The following is a 23,610-nucleotide window of genomic DNA, read 5'->3' on the forward strand; positions in this document are numbered from 1 at the left end:
CGATGTCCTCATTCACTGTTTGGCTCCCTAACGTTAAAGGTGGCTGGAATCAGGACAGCTGTGGTTTAAACATCTGTGGTGGAGACAGGAAGTCCAGCAGGTAGTGAACCCATGCTGGACTTTTGATTGGTGTTACAGCAAATCAGGTACATCTAATATGAATCTTTGCTTTATTTAGCAGCTTTAAGGTTGCACTCGCACTGTGGTTAAAATGTGTCCTGGCCTTGTTTTTAGTAGTTTTTAGCATCTAAACTTAACCAGCAAGTGAAAGTAACATGAGTGGAAATGAAACAAGTCATCAAGAGGGAAATAAACTGAAGTGCCAAACACAAAGATGAGAACAGGGTCTAATAAAAGTATAACTAATGGCATCACACATACCTGCACTCTCCTGTATTTTAAGAACATCTCCCAGTGATCTCCAACAGTGGTTTCTATTTGCCAGGCCCTCAAACTTTCTTCTGACTAATGTGAAAACAATTTCATTTGTTTTTATGTGTTTAATGCACCCAAGTTACCAGAGTGCCTATGAACCAGTCCACACACAAATACAGTTTCCACCTATCTGTCAGCACAACCAGGCAACACACAGCCAGGTCCAGGCTGTGTTGATCTCTGCACACACTCAACCAATTATCTGCTGTCTCAGCTGTTCTTGGACACGTTCTGCTGCCAAACCGCAAAGACATCACAACTGGATGAGACTTCAGAAACACACAGAATTCAGTGATGGTGAGTTGAGCCGTGTGTTTGAGTATTTGGGTGTGTACGCAACGTGGAGTTGTTGACTTGATATAGCTGGAAACTATTAGCTGATTCAAGCTTGCAGTTAAAATAAACATAGAAAAGTCATAAATTGAACAAAATAACACATTTTTCCAAATGATTTTCAAGTGCGGTTAAAATCATCCGAGCTGGACAAATTCATGAAAATCATTGCAACTCATGTTTAACTAAAACCTGCACGTTATGCACCGTAGTCTCACCAAAATCCTGTCACGCATCACTGATCTCCTCTCGATCATCAGAGGAACTGAATTGTTTTGGAAAGAACGAAGACAGCTTCTTTGCATTGTATAGTCTCAAACTGGATCATTGTCTATATTAAAAGAAAATAGACTGAAACGGCAAAACTCACATTAAAAAAATGTCCCATTTGACATAAAGGCAGCATCAACATTAAGGCCAAAAACAGGGAATGTGCCTGGCTCTGCCAAGTTTAAAGAATCTGACTGCAAGCATGTCTTCACACCACTATTCAACACTCTGCAGGCTGATTTTTAATCCCTAGAAAGCTGAAATTTTAAAATGATTGTTGTGTTGCTGTGCATTTAATCTCAAACTCTTTGAAATCATTGACCGGGTCAAGAAAGAGTCTCACGTTTGACATTTGTCCTGATTACTTACTTACAAAAGGAAAAATAGTTACACTGACGACAATCACATTTGGTATTTTTATGCAACAGTTTATAAAAGGCAATACAGAACTCATTAAAAAAAAGAATATTTATACATTTAAAGAGACAAAATATGACATGAATTTTAAATCATTATGGAAAAAAACAGCACAAACTGAGCTCATTAAATCAACAAAGACAGCTATTTATGTAATGCTACATAAATTAGAAACCACTTCATTGGCTAATCCCATAGGTTAAACATCTGGACTCCCATCATGTTGGCTTTAATCTAAACACAACTAACTACAAAGCTTCCCAAGGCTCGCAGCATCTGTCGACTCTGTGCTGCCCGACCCCCTCTGATGAAGGACCCGCCTGTCGTCCCAGTTGGACAGCAGCGCTAATACTAAGAGACAGATACCTCGTTAGCACTGATAGCATTTGCCTGAGGGTAAACATCTATTGTTAGCATGATAGCATGGCCCCACAGGGGATGGTTATTTCCAGTGTGAGTCTGCTAAGGGTAGATGGTCTTGCTGTTAGCATGTTAGCGCTGGCCTCAGGGATCTGCACCAAGGACACACACACATTCACAAAGAAAGTAGACGAGGACATCTGTCAGCACATATGTGTCTGATCTAATACTGATTCATTGATTAGCAGTTTGGCAGCTATTTAGCAAACTTAGAACCAAAAAAACAAACAAAAAAAACAGATGAATAAGTACATTTCAGCAGTTTGATTTTAAAACTGCAAAAAGTGGATTCTTTTTTGAGTTTTGGTCAGTCTGTGGACCATTTATTAAGAAGTTTTCTCTGGAGAAACAAAAGCATATTAAATCAACAGCTCCACGGCTGGAAGAAAAACTGAAGAACCTATCAATTAACAGTTGTTCTCTGAATTTGAATGCACCCGAATAGCTTTACTTCCAGTGTGGGTGGGTGAGACAACCTGGAGATTTAACCATATTTGCTTTATATCTGTAAATGTATTGTCACAGTCTGGCGAGGGCAGACTGTAGGGGTTGACAAAAGGACCCAAAACGCAGACTCCAAGGAACAGGGAACAGAACTTGAAATGTTAACAAAAAGCGAGCCGTTTAATATGGCTGGTAAAAAAGGTACAAACAAAGGGCAAGGCAAACTGAAGCAAAATTAACACAAACCTAAACTGGGAAATCTAAACAAACAATAAGAAAAACCTAGACAAGAAACTTGGAAGCATGGCATAGGAAACATGGCGTGGACAACAGACGACCCGACCATGACACACTGAAAACAGAGGACTTAAATACACAGGAGGTGATTAGGGGAAGTGGGAACACATGGAGGAACAGCTGACTGACATGAGCCTAATGACAGGACAAGGGAAGTGAAACTAAATACAATGAACAAAGAACACACAACTCCTTCAAAATAAAACAGGAAACATGAGACAGACATGATAATACAAACTTGATAACATAAGACACGCAGCATGAAACACAAAGGGTGAGAGAAACTAATAGGAGTCTAATAACCAAATGAACTTCGCTAATCTAATGAACTTAAACATAAACAACATCCAAATAAACTAAAACTTAAAACTGGGTCAACAGACCCAGGAACATGACATGTATAGCAATTACACAAGCTTATAGGTCAATTACTGCCGAAAGAGGGGTTGATGTTTCACTAACCTGACGCACCAGATGTTTGTTATGCAGAACCATCTGGAAGGTCATCATCGTAAACTGTTTAGAAAAAGGCCAACACTAAAAAATAGGTTACTGAATTACAAACAGATGTCTGTTGCCGTGTATGAACTTTTGAACTCTCACTGTTTTTAACTTTGACACATGACATCAATGAACCACTACCAGAGGAACCAGCATGGCAACAAAGTTCAGCTCAAACTCAAACAGTAGATTGGCCAAATGCTGTAGCCCCAATCAACTGATAGGTCAGATGGTTTCCTTTTGCACTTGGAGAAGCTGAATGTCATACAGGGTTCAATATTTATGCATTTGGGTCTCAGGTTTTCACTTGATCAGTGTCAGCTCCATAGACAAAAGCCTTTAATGATTAAATACTCTCCAGCTCTGACAAACAGTCATGTCAGGAAGAAAGCTTGAAGTTAATAACCATCACACCTAAAGCACCTCTATAGCTACCAATGTAGGAAGACCAAGTACTGGGTCCAAGTGCCTAGCTTGAAGTTGAGTGTACTGGCAGTTACGCTTTGTGAATGAGCCAAAACATTAAAATAAGTGAGAAGTGAATAGCACTGAGCTTCTTGCAGACCTAACTTAGATTGTAAATCTGCTGAGTTACACGCCCTGTTAGCAGCAGCACTCCCCGATGGCAGTGGTCTCTCTCCCGATTAGTGTCCAAAGCCTTCCACCTCCCCAGATTCCAATCAAATCAGGCCTCAAAGGGATGCATATGAACAAGCCTGAACTATGGAGGCAACCAAAGGTCCACCACCAAGCTGGTACAAAAGGGGTCATGATGCATTCGCAGTTTTGTGCAGTCTGTACCTTTGCAGATCAGGACTGATCTGGCAGCAAGAGAGGGGGTGTTACAAAACATTGGCACAGGTGGTTTTAATATTGCTGCTCACTGGTGTAGATGCCTCCTTCTTTCCTTCTTTCCTCTCAGGTTTCACTTGTTTTAGCCTAAATGGGGATTTTTCTGGGTGATGACACACAAATATGGACATGTTTTCATCAGTCTAAATCCGGGAGGACCATAAAATGAGCCAGTGATTTACAGAATGACTTTTGGAGCCTCAGCAGTGAGTATTAGTTTGTCTTAAGACTTAATCCCTGACTGTGAAGGATCTCAGAGTAATTTGATTAGAGCTATTGTGTGTACGGGGATTTAGCATGTGGGAGCGCTTTGTGTGAAACAGGAAGCTGCTCTTCATCAGCTACACAGCGGCAGATAAGTCAGCTGCAGAGATGATGTCTGTTTACCATGAAGATAAGGACACTTTATCATCTGTTAGCTTATTACCACATGGAGATTGGGCTGTTCTGTGTTGATGGGGGGAAGAAAACCCACTGGAAGCGCCAATAAAACAATAAACATGCATGAAAAATGGCAGAGTTCAGCATATTCAGAAGTGTTCATGTTTTCTTGAAGAAGACTTTGTTAAAAATGCCAAAGAAAGGCGACCCGAATGTGACAAGATAACGCTAAGAAGAAGGAAAAAAAGCTGTCACGGTTTTGCACCATTAAGTCAAAATGAAGCACAGTGTGACTGAGGAGTCATAATAAAGTGTACGAGCTAGATTTTACTCGTGGATTGTTTGCTGACCTGGATTTATGGACAACTGGAACTTAAAAACAAGACAGACAATGAGACAAATGGCATTATTAGAGAGAGAGAGAGAGTAAGTGCGAGGGAAGAGAACGGGAGGTGAACGAGAGGCCAGAGGATGGAGGGACTCCTAGTGACAGAGGATGGAGGGACTCCTAGTGACAGAAGATGAAGGGACTCCTAGTGACAGAGGATGGAGGGACTCCTAGTGACAGAGGATGGAGGCAGATGACGAGGTTTTTACTGTTGATGTCACACTGGTTTGCAAACAGCCAGTGAACTCACAGGTCACAGGAAGGTAGGCATTACTATGAGCACCGGCACTCTGTAACCTCCGGCCGAAGGCACAGAAGCAAAATGAAGCAGATGTGGGACGAGAGAGACAGCTGGCCTTTAAAGGGACAGTTCACCCCAAAACACTCTGGTCTGTAGTGTTTTTCATTCACTTCTGTTTATTCTGGATTGTTTTGATGTGAGATGCCCAGTTTGTCAGAGATGTCTGTCTTCTCTTGAATGTAATTGAACTAAATGGTATTGCTTTGTGGGACGAAAATTAAAAATGGCAGCGTTGCTGTCTCTTTCCAGAAATCGTGACCCAGTAAGTAAAAAAAACAAACTCCATAAACCTTCAGGAGCAGCGTCGTGTTAGAAGGTTTTTCCTTCTGCTGAGAAACGTTTCTGTTACTACGTCTAACGAAAGACTCGTGGCTGTGACCATGTGACAGGATGTAAACATTATTAATTTCCTCTGATGTTAGCTAGCAACACAGTTTTGTTGTTGTAGTTGGTGATGTAAATAATGGAATAATGGCCTGTTTTATTTTTGAGTAAATGTGTCAGAAAAGACACAAATGCTGGGGCACTGAGGATAACAATAAGAGTCCAATGATTAATATTCAGCAACAAAAAGGAAGAGAAATGCTAACGACAATGACATGATCACTTGCGACTGATTATTCTGCAGAAACTCTACATTCTTAGTTATCATGTAACTACATGTAACCCCTTTACCGCATACGCCGTTACCTTCCATGGCGACCACGTTGACCTGATGTGTGGTCATATTTCTCAGGAGGTGCACGTCAGGTTCTGTGGAAGGTTAAGGGTAAATTTCCCACAGAAGTCTAAATCAGGTCACATGTTTTGAGCAACGTTTAGTTTCATTAAAGAAAAGAAAAGAAAAGATGTGGGAGTGGGGTGTTGGGGCAATAACCCTTCCAAGGCCCATGGTCTGAGTCAAATTTGTTCCCCTTTTCAGATCTTGGTATATTAAACATCATCAGTATGTTGGAGTCATATCTAACCACGTCTATGTGTTTAATGTTACTTCAGTTATATGAGCTGTAAAGATTTATTTTGTCAGACATGTAATAAACACACTTGTGGACACTTTGTTCCAGTAGATGTTGGGATTTGTTAGTTTGGCTCCAAATGGCAGATGGACCAAAGCATTCAAAAATGATCTAAATAAACATTAATGAAACCCTCTTGTTCTGTGTTTCTGTACCAGTCTGCTCACAGTTCTCTAAGGGAGTGTACGCCATCATGGGTCTGTACGACCGGCGAACGGTCAACATGCTGATGTCCTTCTGCGGGTCTCTGCACGTCTGCTTCGTCACGCCGTCCTTCCCCGTGCAGACCAACAACCAGTTCGTCCTGCAGCTGCGGCCCCAGCTGCAGGAGCCCCTCATGGCCCTGCTCGAACACTTCTACTGGACCAGGTTCGTCTACATGTACAGCTCTGAATCAGGTGAGGACGCCAGCATGCAGCACAAATGGTTTCTCTGTATCAAGCTTCGTGTTGGAGTGCCTGTTCAGCAAGCAGTGCAACATTACTCCTGAGCAAAGTGTGTGGGTCTGAGGAGGGGGCGGGGTTAAAGAGCACGTGTTTGTTCATTCTCGATGTTCTCAGACTCTTTAGTCTGAGTGGAGAACTGAAAGTAAGAGAAACCTGGATTTAGAAATCAATTTGTTCTAATGTTAACGTGATGCTCTTGGTGGGTATAAAAACAAAAATAGATATCTGGAAGATTATTTTATTTCATTACAAAACCAAAGCTTTAGAAATGACAAACAATGAGTTACGGTAACATTGCAGTAAGTCTGAAGTTTTCTCATGTCAGCAAACAGAAAAAGGGGCAAATATGTCTGGTTGGTCTGACACTGAAGCATTCAGGGTCAGCACAACCAGGATAAAGAAACAAGAAGAAGCTGGTTGTCAACTCGATGAATTAACGCAGACCTTATCGTTCTGACCAAACGCAAACACGGACGGGTCCACTGGCAGCAGATTTTATAAAAGAAGATCAATCTGTGATATTAGGAAAATATGTGAAACATCAACAGTCAAAGCAGCAGTGTGTGAGTGTGCGTGACGAGGAAAGTGTTGTACGGCATTTTATTTTTAACAGTCAGGAAGGAAAGAGCTCAGTGTGCTCAATGAAAGCTAATAGGCTAATCGCTTTCACGGCGCTATCATCGAGGCACGCGGCGCTCTGGCTGTAATTACAGATGTGTATTCCAGTAAATCAGCGTGTCGCTCCGATGGCTTCTTCTGATGTGTGACACAGTTTCACACTCCGCCTTCTAGCTGCAGCTGCGTGCGGTTTTAGGAGAAGATCACTGCAGATGCTTGCAGCCTCGTCCTCAGGCTCTGCATTCATACAGACAAAAACTTTAGACCATCTGAAACTGTAGACGTGACAACAGTGAACAACGTCTGCCACGTGTGCAATTTCAGCTGATCATAACGAGCTGCAAAAAAAGGACACGTCTCTGTGGTTGACTTCAGGCTGCTGCATATGAACTCAGTGCCTCAGTGTTTGTCTGACTACTGAAAGATTCACTTGTGCAGACACAAACTTTGGATTGTGTCCTGAAAACTTCACCTCCAGCTCTTTGGTTCAAGCAAACAACAACCTTTGGAGAATTGACCAAAAAAGGTCGGCCTCCCTCCTCCTGCGCCGGGCCGAGTGTCCCCCCGCTGCCCGTGATCTGTTATAGTCCATTTGGCAGTCGGCAGCAGACTGTCTAATCTTATTGCCTCTTTCACATCTACCCGGGAAGTGTTATTGGAAGTCTATGTGGTGTAATAGTGCATGGCTGTCTGCCTCGGCAGTGCAGTCTGTCTGATGTTATTGCTCCTCGACATCTGCTGAGGACACTGGCTGTCTGTTGGAGGCAGAGGGGATTTCCTGAGGCCGAGCGCCTCCAGCTCAGCTCTGATTTACGTCCACTCTCAGCGTCTGCACAAACAGGAGGGTCCCTGCTGGGGATGAAATGGAACAGTCAATCAACAGTCAGGCTTCAGTCAGACTGCAGTAATAGTTTAAGTAGTTAGAAATAAAAATGGTTTTCAGAAATCCGAATTCACTCGTTCATTTCTTTTTGACTTCAGGCTCAATTATTTACTCTTTAGAAATGTGTGAAAAAGAGGAGAATCAGACTGAAGGACAGGACACTGCAACTGGAAGAATTCTCAAAGTGTCTGAAACGAATGACTTAACCAGCCTTTTCCATAAAATACAGATTTAAATACTACAAAGCCCTGCGACAGGCCGGGGCCTGTCCAGGGTCTACCCCACCTCTCACTCCATGCCAGCTGGGATAAGCTCCACCCCTCCCCAACCATGACAACCCAGAATTGAAAAAGCAGAAGAAAATGGATGGCTAAGCAGCAGTGGACTGAAATGGTTCTGACTAATTCAAATTCATGTGACAGAAAAACTGAAAAGAAAGGTTAGAGAGGAAAAGTTGGATTTTATGTTATAAGAAATCTGGACTAAGGTAAAGACTGAATTTAAAAAGTTGGACTGGAGTAAAGTTATGTGAGAAAACTGGAATGACCTTTCACATGAGAGAAAAAGCTTCTGTGCAAGCGTGCTCTCCTTCTCCCTATTTTTCCTGCCTCGTTCTTTCCTCTTCCTTTCCTCTCATTGTCGTCTTGTTACTTCTCATTACTCCGTCTCTTCTTCTGTTCCTCCTCTCTGTACTCTCAGCTTGTACCTCTCAGTAAACGCAGTGTTGAGAGCCTATTTTCTGCTTGGCTGCTGGTGGACGGCTCACAGCCACAGGCTCAGCTCTGCCTATTTAGTGTGTGTGTGTGTGTGTGTGTGTGTGTGTGTGTGTGTGTGTGTGTACACCACAAACACATGTGTACGACTTCACTAACCTCGCCATTTATTACATAAATGAACTTGCCGGCGTGTTCGAACCTTATTCAACACACGGACAGATAAAAAGTTATCAAACCTGACTCATCCCATAATTGTCTCTCTGTGTTGTTGCCATGGATACAGACTTACAGACGTGAAAGCCTGCTGAAAACAGAGTAGTTACAGTGAAGTGTTTTCAGCCCTCCATCATTTCATCCTCCTCTGAGCCCTGCCCTCCTCATCTCCTTTCACCTTTTCCTCCTTCAGTCTGACATTTCCTGTCCTTCCATGTTGTAAAGGTTTTTTTTCACTCTCATTTGAAGGATTTTTAGGAATGTTTTCTTTGTCTCTGTCGAGGATCTGAAGATGTTTTCACTTTTTTCTAGTGAGGAAAACCACAAAGATCTATGAGCTGTAGCTCTGCAGAGTCCGACCTGCACTCCTTCCATTTAGACAGATTTCCACCCGCCCTCGCTGGCGAAGGACCAATCACAGCCGCTGATCTCATACAGGGCTGATTTGATTTGATGGCCACATGTAACCATACACAGTAGAATGTTATTTAGTTAGTTTGATACAGCATGAGTGAACATGTTTTAAATGTCTGAGAGAACTTCAATAAGCTGATCAGAGTAACCCACATGGAAAAGAAATAGAAAAAACTTATAAAAGACTTGCATCAGATGTGGCCTACTTCATATAGTGAACCATAGAAGGCTTATACGATTTACTCATGAAAGTGGCCACTTTCTCATTACTTTCATATATTGTTTTAGTAAGTAATAATAATAATAATGGATTGCATTTATATAGCGCTTTTCAAGGCACCCAAAGCGCTTTACAATTCCACTATTCATTCACACACTGGTGGAGGCAGCTGCAGTTGTAGCCCTGGGGCAGACTGACAGAAGCGAGGCTGCCATATCGCGCCATCGGCCCCTCTGGCCATCACCAGTAAGGTAAAGTATCTTGCCCAAGGACCCAACGACCAGGACAGAGAGCCTGGGGATCGACCTGGCAACCTTCCGGTTACAGATGCGCTTCCCAACCCCCAGCGCCACGGTCGCCCCAAGTATCCAAAAACATACAAGTTTCCTTTATATAATTTTTCAAGGATTCTTATATCTGTTTTCACTCTTGTATGCTTTTCATGCAAGTTTCACACAAGACAGAAACAAACTTTATAGGATTTATATAAATCTTTTCCATGTGGAAAACGCTGCTGAGACTGTGGAGAAGAAAGAGTTGCGACTGCACAGCTGTCCGTCCTTCTTTGTTCCTTCATTTCTCCTCCAGCAGAACATTTGATTCAATTTTCTTTTTATTTGATCCCTGTTGATAGTTTCTAAACACACACACTTAGTTCTGTTAAATATTGTTTCACTGTTAGATTATACAGATGATAAGTACTTTTTCTGATAAGTCAAAAACAGAGCGCCAGCTAAACTGGAAGAAGTTGATGTGTCAGATATAAAAACTTGAGGAATGAAGTCGCAGATACTGACAGTAGAAACGGGTTTCTTTTGAAGGAGGGCTGGGCTCTCCCTCAGAGATAGGGTGAGGACCTCGGCCATTTGAGGGACTCGCAGTAGAGCTGCTGCTCCTCCACATTGAAAGGAGTCAGTCGACATGGTTCGGGCACGGAACCAAACATCTCCTTGGCGAGGAGCAGAAAGTGGATGGATGTGATTGTTGCACTCCGGTGGAGATGGTCGGTTAATATTCGGGTCCTCTCACTGAGACCATTTTTTTCCTGTGGGCTCATTCAAGGTAAAAATCCTTGACCTGAGACAATAAATGTTTCCTCTCCTGTGTTCTCTGAACTGTCCAGAGGATCAAGAAAGCTTTTACATGTTCCTTTCATCTTGTGCTGCTTCCTTATTTCTTTCTATTTTCTCATCTTTTTGCTCACCAACGACGTGGTTAAAGCGGACGGCAGAGAGCTCCGTCCACTTATTAAAAGAAAAAAAAAGCTGGACATATGGACGGGCAGCAGCTGTAAAGGAAATAAACCAGGGAGAGGAAATGAGCAGTCTCTGTGTAATTGAACATGAAACTGTGTGTGTCTGTGTGTCGTTGACATAACTGTTGCCGCATCGCCAGTTTAATATCCAACACACACACAAATATGTGCACTTTCATGCACCAGCACACACATTACAGGCTGAGGCAGCAGAGAAAGAGAGCGCTGCTTCTTCTTCTCTGCTGGAGTAAAAATAAGTGTTTTTATGACAGCCTTTTTTTTTTATCTACTTTTGCAAACTGAGAGAGAGAGACGAGCGCAGAGAGTTCAGACTGTGACAGCCAACAGATGTTAACACTTGGTAGTGAGCACCAAGCAGACAGTAATGCTGAGTCATGCAGTCGCATTTATTCTTAAACTAAAATATTTCTGTCTTACTTCCTGTTGTTTCCTCAGAGTGGAGCAGCTGTTAGCACAGTGTTGACCTCAAGCTAGCCTTCCAGTTTTGTTGGTTAGTGTTAGCTAAGACTTGTTTGACATAACCAGACTGCAGAACTTCATCATTCATGTGATTGTGTATTTGTGCTCCAGAGCACAGCCAGTATTTGTGGCTCTTTCGTCGGCTCGATTTTCCACCGCAGCCACCAGACCTGGGTTGGAGACAGGAGCGTACAATCGTGTTTAGGGATGGGTACCGGTATAAACGGTAGTAACCAGACCGAAAAGCAGCGCACATTTCGGTGCTTTATTTCGGTGCTTTTTTTTTTTCCTCAGCTGTGATACACTTTAGATTCTAGCCAATCATTTTACGTTTCCGAGGATAGTAGGCGGGTCCAGGTACGTCCGTTCTTTTAGAGCAGAGCTACAGATTAAAAACGCCCAAGGCGAAGTGGTCAAAAGTCTGGCTGTACTTCACAGCAAAATATGCAAACTCAGCAGCAACAAGTGCTTTAAGCTGATACTGTGATACTGTCAAAGGAGGTAACACCTCAAATCCGATGAAACACCTGGCGACGCATAGCGTTTTTTTAAAAGCCGAGAAATGCGCCGTATTTGATAGCTTGCTGCGAGACCTCACATCGAGCACATCTACTGCGGGTGTGGTGCCTGTTATCGGACCCGGAGTTAGCAACATCCCCCAAGAACCCGAAGAGGAGAGTCCTGGCCCCTAGCCCTGCCAGTGTAGCAGAAATGATGAGGATGATGATGCAGCAGCAGCCGTTCTTCTCTGCGTGAGTAGCTTAATGTTGTTCGTGTGTAATTTACGTTGAGTAGGCTAACCACGTTATTACATTAATGCATGTAAGGTGAACTAGCAAACACCGTCGTAGTTACATGCAGCTGTCTTCTTGTTTGATGGCAGATACTCCCTTCACCCTGGCCAAAAAGGCTAAAATGACCAAAGAAAAAGTGGAAAACAGTTAAACATGAGAGGTTTTTGGACAAAGTTTGTGTTTTTTCCATTGTTTAAGCACTGCTTCCAGCCAAGAGTGATACCATATATGCCCTATAGCTGCAGAAAAGGCTAACATTGTTATCTTTTTACAAAAAAACAGCCGAACATGAGAGGTTTTTGGACCAATTTTGTGTTCTCCATTCTTTAGGCACCGGTTTGAGAACCGGCACCGTTTCAAAAGTACCGGTTTCGCACCGGTATCGGATAAAACCTAAACGATACCCATCCCTAATCGTGTTGGTTTAAATGACAAACAGATGTTGCAGTCGTTTGAAAACTAAACACGAAACATTTTGAGTTCTTCTCTTGCTGTATCAGCTCTTATTATCTGCCAGGATTGTCTGAGTGGCGCCAGCTATAGTTCAGGAGAATACTGCACCTTAATTTTGGGTTAGGGGCTGTGTGATGATGGTAGGGCGGGTGTTTTATCCCTGGATTGGTTCCGTTTTTGCTCCTCCCCTCTCTCTTCTTTGTTTTTTTCTATTCCTGAGTTTTTCTTCTGAAATATCTGGTTTTGCTTTCCTCATATTTTCTCACCTCATCTTTCTCCATCACCTGGTTTTATTCTTTCTGTCCTCATCTTTATTTCCTGTTTATCACTTGTTTAGAGGTAAATGATATGCAGGCATCACATTATAAAAGATTAGAGTCTATGATTTTAAAAAGCATTACACCTGTTTTTATCCCTCCTTTCGTTCACTCTTTTATTTGAGTCTTCTGTCTCTCACTATTGTTCTCTCTCCGTCCTCAGTAGTGACTGACACTTGGCCTGTCAGCGTGGGTGTCTTGCTGTATGTCTAATTGAAGGTTGTACATTATCATTAACACACTTCACTTGCGGAGCTGAGCCTGTGCAGCAGCTGTAAACACTGACAGCGTATGGGCTTTAATGAACAGCTACCTTTCAGAGGAGATGCATAATTCCTTTCAGATAGTAGCAATTATGGTCAACATATCTGCTGATGTCCATTTTTAACACATCCCTATGAGGAAGAGGTGAAGTGAAAGAAACATTTGGGTCCTTTATTTAAGTAAAACAGGCAAGAACACAATAGGAAGGCTCTCTGACAGTAGTTATTCTGCAGGAAGCTATGAATTATTTCAGTATTAATACTGATACATTGATGTGTTGGCAGGAATTTACTGTTTCCTGAAGTAGGACAGGCTGGTATTGATTTTTTTAGCCTTGTTTGTGACTCTTGGATGTCTCCAGTTGTTGGTATGTTGTTGGCTATCAGTAGTAAGCCTGACTCCAGCCCCTGGTTGGCCTTGTGTTGATTTCATAGCCTGGTTTTGGCCCTTTGTTCAGCCGGTACTCACCCCTTGCTTGTTATTCATTTGTTGGCCCTATATTAACTCATGTTAGTTTTAATATATATATATATATATTTTATTGTTCGACCTTGGTTTGCCTAATATTTTCCCTTGGTGGTGCCTTTGTATTCCTCAGTTGGCCTGGTATTGTTTATTGGTATCTTAGGTCACCGGTTACCCTGGTGTTATTCCACTGGTCCAGCGCTTCCATCATGGATGATTATCTAATGGTGTAGCTGAAGCTATGATGAAATCATTTCTGGGATCAAGAGGCATGGAAGTGCTGCTCCAACAGCAGGGATTTAGTCCCATGCAAACCAAGCATTAAGTGGGATTGATGGATGGATTTATTCATGTTTGTCATGACATGTGTCAGATCAATAATCTTCCTCTGGAAGATATTTTGTATTTCTCTTTTCTTTTTTTTTCCATGCCTGAAACTTTAGGTGTCCTGCAGTTTGAGCCAGTTTAAATCGGTTATTTAATTTATAAGAGTTTTATTCTTAAAGTATGTAGGTGTGTAAAAATATTGTTGGGAAAGTGTTGGTGTTTACTTTGCAGAACCCAGTTTGAAAGCAATTAAAACTGACATTATCTAACCTGCTGAGTCAAAGAGGACTAGAGAAGTTTTGGAGCTCAGCACTTGATCTTCAGCCATCAGATGTTAGCACTGAATTGCCTTTTGTCCCTATGTTGAAACTAATGTTCCCATGTATCTCACACACACACACACACACACAGAGCGAGTCTGCTGATTGTAACGATGTCTAATCTTCTGCTCTGAGTGTGAGACACTGAGGTAATAACGCTGGAGGAGGTGTTGCTGCGCGCGTGTCACAGTATCTTTGAAGTCTCTTTTTCAGTGTGTCTCTCTCTGCTCTTTGAAGTCTATCTGAATTCTGCTGACTTGTCTTTTGAACACTGTGTGTGTGTGTGTGTGTGTGTGTGTGTGTGTGTGTACTGTAAAATGCTGATGTGATTACTCTGCGTGTTGACTCAGAAAACTCCCTGTTAGGTTGTAGAAACACACTACAAGACATGTGAAGAATTTGAATGATTTTATTTTTGCCGGCTGAGAGGCAGAGGAGCCGGGGGGTGAGTAAGCAGTAACAGGGTCACTGGTAGGAAAAGTGCAGTGATATAGAAAAGGTTTTGATTCTTTTGAGCAGGAAAACCAGCACAGTCATCTAATACCTTTCCCTCCATTTGAAAAGGGGATGCTAGCTTCACATCGAATACACCCCAGAGCATTTTTCACACGTGCACTGCAGCCCTGTGCTGGGTTTACTGCTACTGTGAGACTGTACAGTAGCAGCTTTTTCGCCTGCCAGCCTCCTACTGCAGTAGTCCTGAGTGCTGCCTCCTGCACTCGCCATCCAGGCAGCTCCCTCACCTTAACCACAGTTGATTAGAACTGGATCATTTTCTGCTTTGTGCTGTGGGCAAAATCACAGGCTTGTTCTCCTGAAATTGTTCTATCCTTTCAAGACCCTGAAAGGTTTAAAGGGGATGTTGAAAAAGTAGGTCACGGGGCAGAAATAGGTGCAAAAACATTTAGTAGCAAGCTGTGGCAAGCATTCAATCCACTATACTTATGGCTGTGAGCATCACGTGCATGGACGCTGACGCTCACACAGGTAAGAACCAGAATACAAACAGGTAACAAAGCTGAAGGTGATCCTGTTTCCTGTTAACATACAGTTTAAATGTGGTGATGTGTAAATATTATATATGTACACAATACGTTCATATATATATACAAGAATCTAAGCGACTGCAGGAAACCTATTTTACTCATTGATTCTCTCGCCCAGGACATTTTCACACATACCTGTTTTCACACCAGTTGATTTGACCAGCTGATTCCCGGCAGACACTGATGAAGCACAGACGAGAAAGAAGAAATCAATCAATATCGAACTGAGTCTGATGTGATTATAAAGTCCAAACAGCTTAGCATTACCGTCAAGACTTTCTTCCAAACCATCATCTTTAATAACGGTGTTATAAAGCAGTTTCTCAGAGACTTTGTAAAACTGTGCAGCAAATATGAGAAAACACTGGGATTCAGATATTCCTGAGTCTGGGATTAAAAACAGAATCATGGGATAGCTTTGCTACGCTCACAAATTATGTCCCAGTCTTCAGTTCCTGTGTAAATGTATGACCAAAACTATTCACAAAGGGCAGCCCTGGTGGATTGCAGCACCCAGTGGGCTGGTCTGGGTATCATGACCATCTCTACGGTTTACAGAGAATGTTAGAAATGAGAAACTTTGCAGTGAGCTGCAGTTGTCTGTGACAAAATGCCATAATGGTGTTAGAGAACAGGCCAATGGAGACTCAAATAACTAAATATAGCCAAAGTATGCAGAAGAGCATCTCTGAGAGCACAACACATCAAACCTTGAAGCTGGTGGGCAGCAGCAAAAGACCACACTGGGTGCCATTCCTGTCAGCTAAGCAATTGTCATTATGGGGATAATTTATTTGCACACTCTGGGATCATTAGTAGCAACTGAGCATCATTAAAAACCACAGCCTGAGTACCATTTCTGTCCAGCCCTTTGTGACCACAGTGGACCAACCTTCTGTGGTTGATCTTCAGTGTTATGAAGATCAGATCTGTAGCAAATATATGAGGTTTTTATATCAATATGGAGCAAAATCTAGAAGGAATATTTCCAGCACTTAGTTGAATTACAATAGAATGAGTACTAGCAAGTGTTTGTCCTGCCTCTCTCCCATCAACCCAACTGTCCCTGAGCCTGGATTTAAGGGGGAAAGTTGTCTGATTGTTGGAGCTTTCTCTGTATTATTGTAGTCTTTACTACGTGCACTGAGGCGACTGCTTTTGTGATTTACCACTATATTTCTAAAATGTCATTGAATTGAAAATCACATCCAGTATGTATCTTCCAGGTTTGATCCTGAGGCCAGCTGGTGTATCATGTTTCTTTGACCATTGACTGTTTAAGGTCAGGCTTCTCTGCTTAAATAATATATCACAGCACAGAAGATGAAGCAGTGTGAGAGATAAGAGAGTCTGTGCTGCTCTGAATAAGCTTCTCAGGTATTATCCTGGATACTTCAACACCATCACAGACATTGATTTATGTTCTCAGTCAAATGCGATCTCTTAAACAAAAATAAAATCGTGTCTGTGGCATCTCCATGTGAAGCAGCTTTTTGGAGTGGCACATGGGTCAAGTCCAGCTTGAGGCAGACAGCAGACTAGGGCTGCCACGATTAGTCGACGATTACGTCGACTATCAAAATCGTCAACGACTAATTTAATAGTCGACACGTCGTTTGAAGCTTTGTAAGATCCCAAAAGACGCAGGAATAAGTAGTAGGATTTAAGAGTGTAATAACGGACTGAAACAGAAGATGGCAGCACTGCATGTACAAGGATGCCAGCTGCCGTTAAACCCCGAAGAAGAAGAAGCAGCGTCCCAGAATTCATAGCGCAGCCAAGCTCAGTTTCCAACAATGGCGGCAGCTAGTTAGTTTTAATGTTACTCTTATTATTCTTTCTGGGTCACAAAATAAACGTTTAACATATTTTCAAGCGAGAATGTAGCTGTGTAAACCTCAAATATCTGCTCAGTTTATCAAGACACCACATATTTTCAAAAGCGCTCCGACGTTTTCGGAGACGTCTGTTACCCACTAGCTCGATAGCTAGCCGGGGGCAAGGCTCACTAGAGCCGTGAGAACACCGGACTCCCGGCAAATCGTTTTCAAACCCACCACCATCTTTCGCTACTCAGGTTAAACATGCATAAGTCACTTAGATAACTTAAAAATGATATTGTTTGGTTTTTTTCAGTATTTTATTTGTTCCTGAGTAAATCGGTTTGGCTGAGATTAAAGTTATAGTTTTTACACAGCTGAATAAACGTCAAGCAGACAGCTGATTATCAGAAGTGTGAGATGCTCGAGAATTTACTCCGGTGTCCTGTTATATTTTAGATAGCAAGGAGTTTATTAAACTTCACCGAAACAATCTGCAAATTTCATTAAAATTTAATAAACTACCATCTTGTCTTTATTTTTAGTTAGCACCTTAAACACTTAAAGCTGTAAGCTAATGATAGTTATATAAGAGCAGATGCTGCTGGTGCAGTAAGCTGTACGTTTTACGTCCAATGGATGATGATCTGACTAGTCGACTATCAAAATAATGTTTGTGGCAGCCCTACAGCAGACATCACATGAGGCTGATTCCGCTAACACCCCCCCCCCCCCACACACACACACACACACACACACACACACACCTCCCCTCCCCCCCAAAAAAACTACAAAACAGCTTGACATTCAGTCAGAGGAGCCACTGCCTCTTCAAATCCAGTCCTCAGCAGCTGACATGAAAACATATCTCTGCTTTCCTTCGGCAGTTTGGAGCAAAGCGTCTTTGAAAAGTAATCAGTCAGGCTGACAAATGGCAACAAGAGCTGGAGAAAAGATATCTGCCAACAAAGATCAAAGGAAGCAGAGATCATTTCTAAGTAAAGAGAAAGGTCACTCTATAATACAGCTGGGATGAGTTTCAGAGTCAGACTCTCCGGGTAAACTGTTGGACTGCTGCAGGTTTACACAAATATATTGTATTCAACGTAGGACAATTATTCTGAAGGTCATAAACACTGTATCTCATATCAAAATGAAAACATACTCAACAAATCCTCTTCAGAATAATCATACTTGATTGAGATTCGAGTTAATGTGGACTTTTGATACAGTCTGAATCCGGAAACACTCTGTACTTCCTTTTAGCTGGGTCACCGTTGTAATTCAGTGATAACTGCCTACCAGCAGCTAAACATATGGGATAGATAACAAATAATGAGGCTCATTCAATGAGCTGATAACATTTCAAACAATTGACTCAGTGATGATATCTCCCACTCACTCAAAAGAAGAACAAACTAAATCCTCCCACTCACTCAAACTTTTCTCATAATATTTCTCGTTATAAGTTTTGTTTTTGAGACCTGGCTCTCAAAAAAAAGTAAAAAACTTCTTAGTCATAATTACGACATACAACGCGCTAATGAAAAATACGTTTTATTGTCTTGCTCTGACTTAAAGTTGTAAAAGTCAGAGACAGTTTTCAATGAGTCCGCTGATCTTAATCACTACCTCAAACGTCTGTTACTCGTCTACTTTTCAGGCTGCAGGTCTGCAAGTTGTGAAGCTGAAAATCAGTTTGATGGTCAAAACAATTTCTGCCTTGTGAAAACCCCGGATTTGGTGATTCCCAATCGGCAGTAAATAGCCCAAGAGTCACTTGTACAGTAGTCACGGAGTATGCAAAAGATTAGCCTAACCAATCTGAGAAACACTGAAACTTTAAAGTTAATGAACCTGAACAGGTTTAGCAGAAAAGTTAAGTTAGTTAAAAGTCATGGAGGAGGAGTGAAAATAGAGATTCAAAAGAGAAATTATACTTCCCCCAGATAGCTGAGAAACAAAATAGTTAAAACAGCTAAAAATGTTATAATACAGGAACAGTTCAAGGAACATTACAGCTAACCAAATCTATTTGAAAAAGTATAATAAAGAGCTGAAATAAAAATGACTTATTCTTACTGGAATATTTAGCAGCGCAAAATGGTTATTCTGAAACTTAAAATATAGCTTAGCAGTTGAAAGTGATGAAGCACAGATGGGCATGAAAAAAATCCCAAAATAAATCTGTTAAGTACATAAATATTAAATGATGAAAAGCTGTCAGTTAAACAGGATCAACTCAAAATGACTTCCTGTGTCCGTTCTAGTTTTAATGTTGGTCATGTAACAGTGAATAGCTGTTAAAGGAAGTAGAAGCTAAAAACAGTGGCTTCATGGTTGGATTAATAAGCCAGCTGTTATAGATGAATGATTGGATACGATTGCTGACCATAGCTGATTGTTGGTAAATGGTAAACTGAAAGTAACCAAGATCCAGTTTAAAGAAGTTTAAATGAATACTAGATGATGATGGGGGTTACCTGAGTCCACCTGATCAGTCACTGGGACTGTGTCAGGTGAAATAGCTTTTGGACGCTGATGTTAAGTTAAGCTTAATAAAGCTTATAATGAATACAGATTTTATAAAAACAAATTAGATTATCCAAATTTAAATCATGTCATCTTGTCTATGACTAAATGCAGCTGAGGCGGCTCCCGTCTTACTTTGCTCTCCCTCAGGTTTGGCAGTGTTGCAGAGGATCCTGGACACGGCGGCAGAACGAAGTTGGCAGGTCACCTCGGTTAACCTGGACAGTCTCACAGAGCCGGCCTTCATCAAGCTGCTGGCTGACCTCGACTACAAGAAGGACTTCCAGATCATCATCGACTGCGAGCTGAAACGCCTCAACTACATCCTCAACCTGGTAAAACACTCTGAAACCAAAACCAGTGGCCTCCACTCTGTCTGCATAAGAATTACTGCCTGATACTTCTGATGGCCTACAGTAATGATATTGTGAATTAGCATGAAATTTTATCAGCGCTCTGGTGTGAGAAGTCAGAAATGCTGATTGTATAACTATTATTATAATTTCTGTATTTTTATTTTTAGTAGATAATTTGTTTTGTTAAGTACAAAAACTCCTCCCGCCCTGTGGTACCTGGGAGAGGCTCTAGCCCTCCAGCAACCCTAAACTGGATGAACAGTTCGGAAAGTGCATGGATGGATGGTTCCCTCTCCATTCATATAATAAAAAAGTTCTTGTAAATAACTTCTCAAATAGCTGCTGAGTGGCAGCACTAATAACTGTGCAGGTAATGTTTCTTCCTGATCTTGTGGAAATACAGCCAACTGAATATTGCCTTGGAGCTTTCCCCAAGTCTCCAAGCTCTTTTGGTTTCACCCTCGCTCTTCACCATCTTCAATTATTTGGGGAAAATCCCCGATTGGTTTTTTTTCTGTAAGCCTGCCTTTACAGTGAAGCTGAACCCAACTAAAAGCCGGTGGTTTCAGGTTTTTTTTTATCCACTGGTCAGTCTAAATTTAATTAATAGTTTCATGTAAGTGTTATTTAAGGGCAGAAACAAACTGAATTTTGGATGATTTTAGCTTCTTCCTCTAATCACCTCTGGAAAATGATAACAGTTTTATGTTGAGTCATTCCATCTGAAATCAACATGAGCCTCCAGCTCGACTGTCTAAAGCTAAAGAATGGTTGTGTTGAAATCGTAGATTCATATATCAAATATTCTCCAGCACCATGAATTTGACAAGGATAAGGATTTTTTTCTCCTTATCTTTCCTCATGTGGTGCATTTTCCACTGTTATACCTCTCTGACCTGTCTTCCCCATGTGATGTTTTGTGTAATGTATGTATGGTCGGAGGGTAAGATGGCGCCGCCATTGCGTGCAATAGGTCGGCAGCCTTATGAAATTTCCCCTTGTGGGACTAATAAAGGTATATCATTCAATCAATTCAATTCAATTCAATAAGTGGAAGAGGATGAATGGATGTGAAATATCAGAAGTTGTACCACAGAAACAAAACATCAGTAGATAGTCTAATCCAATTCAAACACCAGTACCAGATGGTACTCCAACTCTAACAGGAAATAATTTTGTTCAATATGTGCATATTTTTCATTTTGGAAAATTTCGGCCCTGGAGGAGTCTAAAAAGGAAACTTAATGATTCTAAGAGACATTAAAAACTCAACAAGGACCAATGTCATGTTTTTGTATATAACATTTGATGTGAGCAGGCTTGAAGGCCAAGCTGCTGTATCAGTACTCTGATATAACACACCAACCCTCTAACCACTGCTACCATATTAGTGATTAGAAACCATACCACTGCTATAACAAGACAGTTACAGTATTTTTCTGATTGGCCCCTCATGACATCATACAGATCCAATACTATGAAACCGGAGTGCTTTGGCCTGCAGGGATTACAGACACCAACTTCATTGTATTGAATCAGAGTATTTTCCCCTTTAATGAGAATAACAGCGGCACTTTAACTCACTTTAACTCAGGCTCTTCTGGGATGATCCCGTTCTCGGTTAATGAGAAGCTCGTGTGTAAGCAAACCCTCGACGCGACGAGCAGCGGAGCTAAAGTGAACAGAACAATGTGGCCCTGATGAGCTGATACTGACTGTATGTAAAAAAGAAACAGATTTCAGATTCAGCGTGGCAGCGTGGCGCAGAAAGTAATAACCAGATGGCAGTCAAAGATTAATTAGACCTCATGTATTAAATTTAATGACAGTTTCTGTTTGGAATATTCAACAGATATCAGGCTTTAAAAAGCTCAACAACCTGTCTGCTGTTAGGAGAGGGAGCCGCAGGATTAGGTGCCACTCTGCATGACTAAAACTCACCACATAGCACAGCTTTTTTCCCCGAGACTCGGCACAGTTTTGGCTCGGCTCGGCTCAGCTTGGCACTGTTACTGTGCTTCTTTTCATCCCCTTGGCTCCCTCTGGGAAGCTGCTGTTGTCTGCCAGCTGTTAAGAGCCTATTAGAGCCAGTGTTAGTGCGACAGTAGAGTCTGAAGAGGCGTCGTCAGAGCACCACAGATAGGTGTGAACCTGAAGGTGGAAGGGTTCACGGTTAGGATTTCTTCAGCGACTTCTGAGTTGTCTTTGTTTTTGCTGACGCTGTGACTCACACACAGCTGCTGGTGTTGAAGAATTCAATTATGGGACTGGAAAAGAGCAGAATCGTCCCCCAAATGATCTCCTAATGAGCCTCTTTAACATCGTTACAGCACTGACGACTGTTTTGGTTCATTTGTGAGAAAAAAGTCCTGGGAAAGAGAAATTTGAATAATTTATATTTTAGAAGGTTTAGTGTTCCTAAAATAGAAAAAAACAAAACTTTCTTTTTCCACAGAATTCCATATTATATCTTCTAATTTTCTAGCAATATTTACAAAGTATTTTATAGTCATAAATTTCACAGTACAAGTGTTTTCAGTGATAACCAGTACTCCTGTGTCACGGATCGTACCAACCAATAGCAGCACATAAGAGCACAAAGAGCGGGGGGACGGGAAAGCTTATCCAGGGAGACTCCGGGAGGCCGGATTTGGCTGCGGTGCTCGGAGCTCCTGCCCACAGAGATATTCCAGCTTTTAGAAATAATTATGCTTTTTGGTTCTTTTATATAAAATAACCAAATGTAAAAATATTTCCCAGGTGACTCTTTCAGAATCTGTGGATTATTCTTTATATAACTTTAATAAATAAACACAATAATATATAAAACATTAACTTCAGGCATTTCATCTTCATACTGTAAAAACTTTCAGAGCTTCAGGCCTCAGCGTACATGAGGTGGATTAAATTTGGTGCTTTCAAATGATTTTTTGGCATCTTTAAAGCCTCATAACTTGTTAATCACAGAAGATAGAAATATGAAACTGAAAAACACGTTTAAGCTGCAAACAAATCAATATTACATTATAAGGACAAAGATATCCCTCTAAATGTAATGTAGCCGACGGATTCTGCACAGTCATTTTCCTGGTACTATAGAAAGGCGGGCGTTATATACGAAGATCATCATCATTCACAGTCTGGTGACAGAAGCAGGCCCAGGTCCCAGCTGGCAGGATAAAAACTTCACTCTATCAGACTGGAAAAGTTCTCAAACAAGCACCGAAGGCTGCGGGTTTATATTTTAGAAAATGACTCACAGCTAGAACGTGAGCCTCGCATCTAAATGGAGGTAAAAAAAAGTTTTTTATGTTCTAACTTGCTTCAAGCAGCTCTCTCTCTGACATGGTGATCGAGGTTTTACCTAAAATGGACTTTTTGAAGTTTCCTGCAGTGATTTATCAGAAAAGAAGTCAAAGACAACCGACGTGTGTTCCTCTACTTCAGCGACGTTACACTAGTGCAGTTATGATACATCCCATAATACTGAAGCTCAGAGCTGGTTATAACACCAAGCACATGACGATTTTATATTAATCAATCTGTTTATTTTTTACTAATTGTTCCTTCAAAGATAATAAATAACTCTGAGGGTATTGACATGATGATGATGATG

At 41.5% G+C, this 23,610-nt stretch overlaps 1 protein-coding gene across 5 annotated transcripts in view; it reads left to right on the forward strand.

Annotated features, from left to right (window-relative positions):
* Positions 1 to 23,610, forward strand: part of LOC146379685 (glutamate receptor 1-like) — a 110,482-nt gene that overhangs the window by 40,754 nt on the left and 46,118 nt on the right. For all 5 annotated transcript variants that reach the window (XM_084941017.1, XM_084941016.1, XM_084941014.1 and 2 more), the window contains exons 3-4: positions 6,214 to 6,453; positions 19,789 to 19,973. In XM_084941017.1, coding sequence (XP_084797143.1) covers positions 6,214 to 6,453; positions 19,789 to 19,973 — 425 coding nt within the window. The remainder of the gene's footprint in view (positions 1 to 6,213; positions 6,454 to 19,788; positions 19,974 to 23,610) is intronic.

The sequence above is a fragment of the Perissodus microlepis genome, chromosome 10, assembly GCF_051167445.1.
Source record: "Perissodus microlepis isolate ML-2025 ecotype Zambia chromosome 10, ASM5116744v1, whole genome shotgun sequence".
Lineage (NCBI taxonomy): Eukaryota > Metazoa > Chordata > Actinopteri > Cichliformes > Cichlidae > Perissodus > Perissodus microlepis.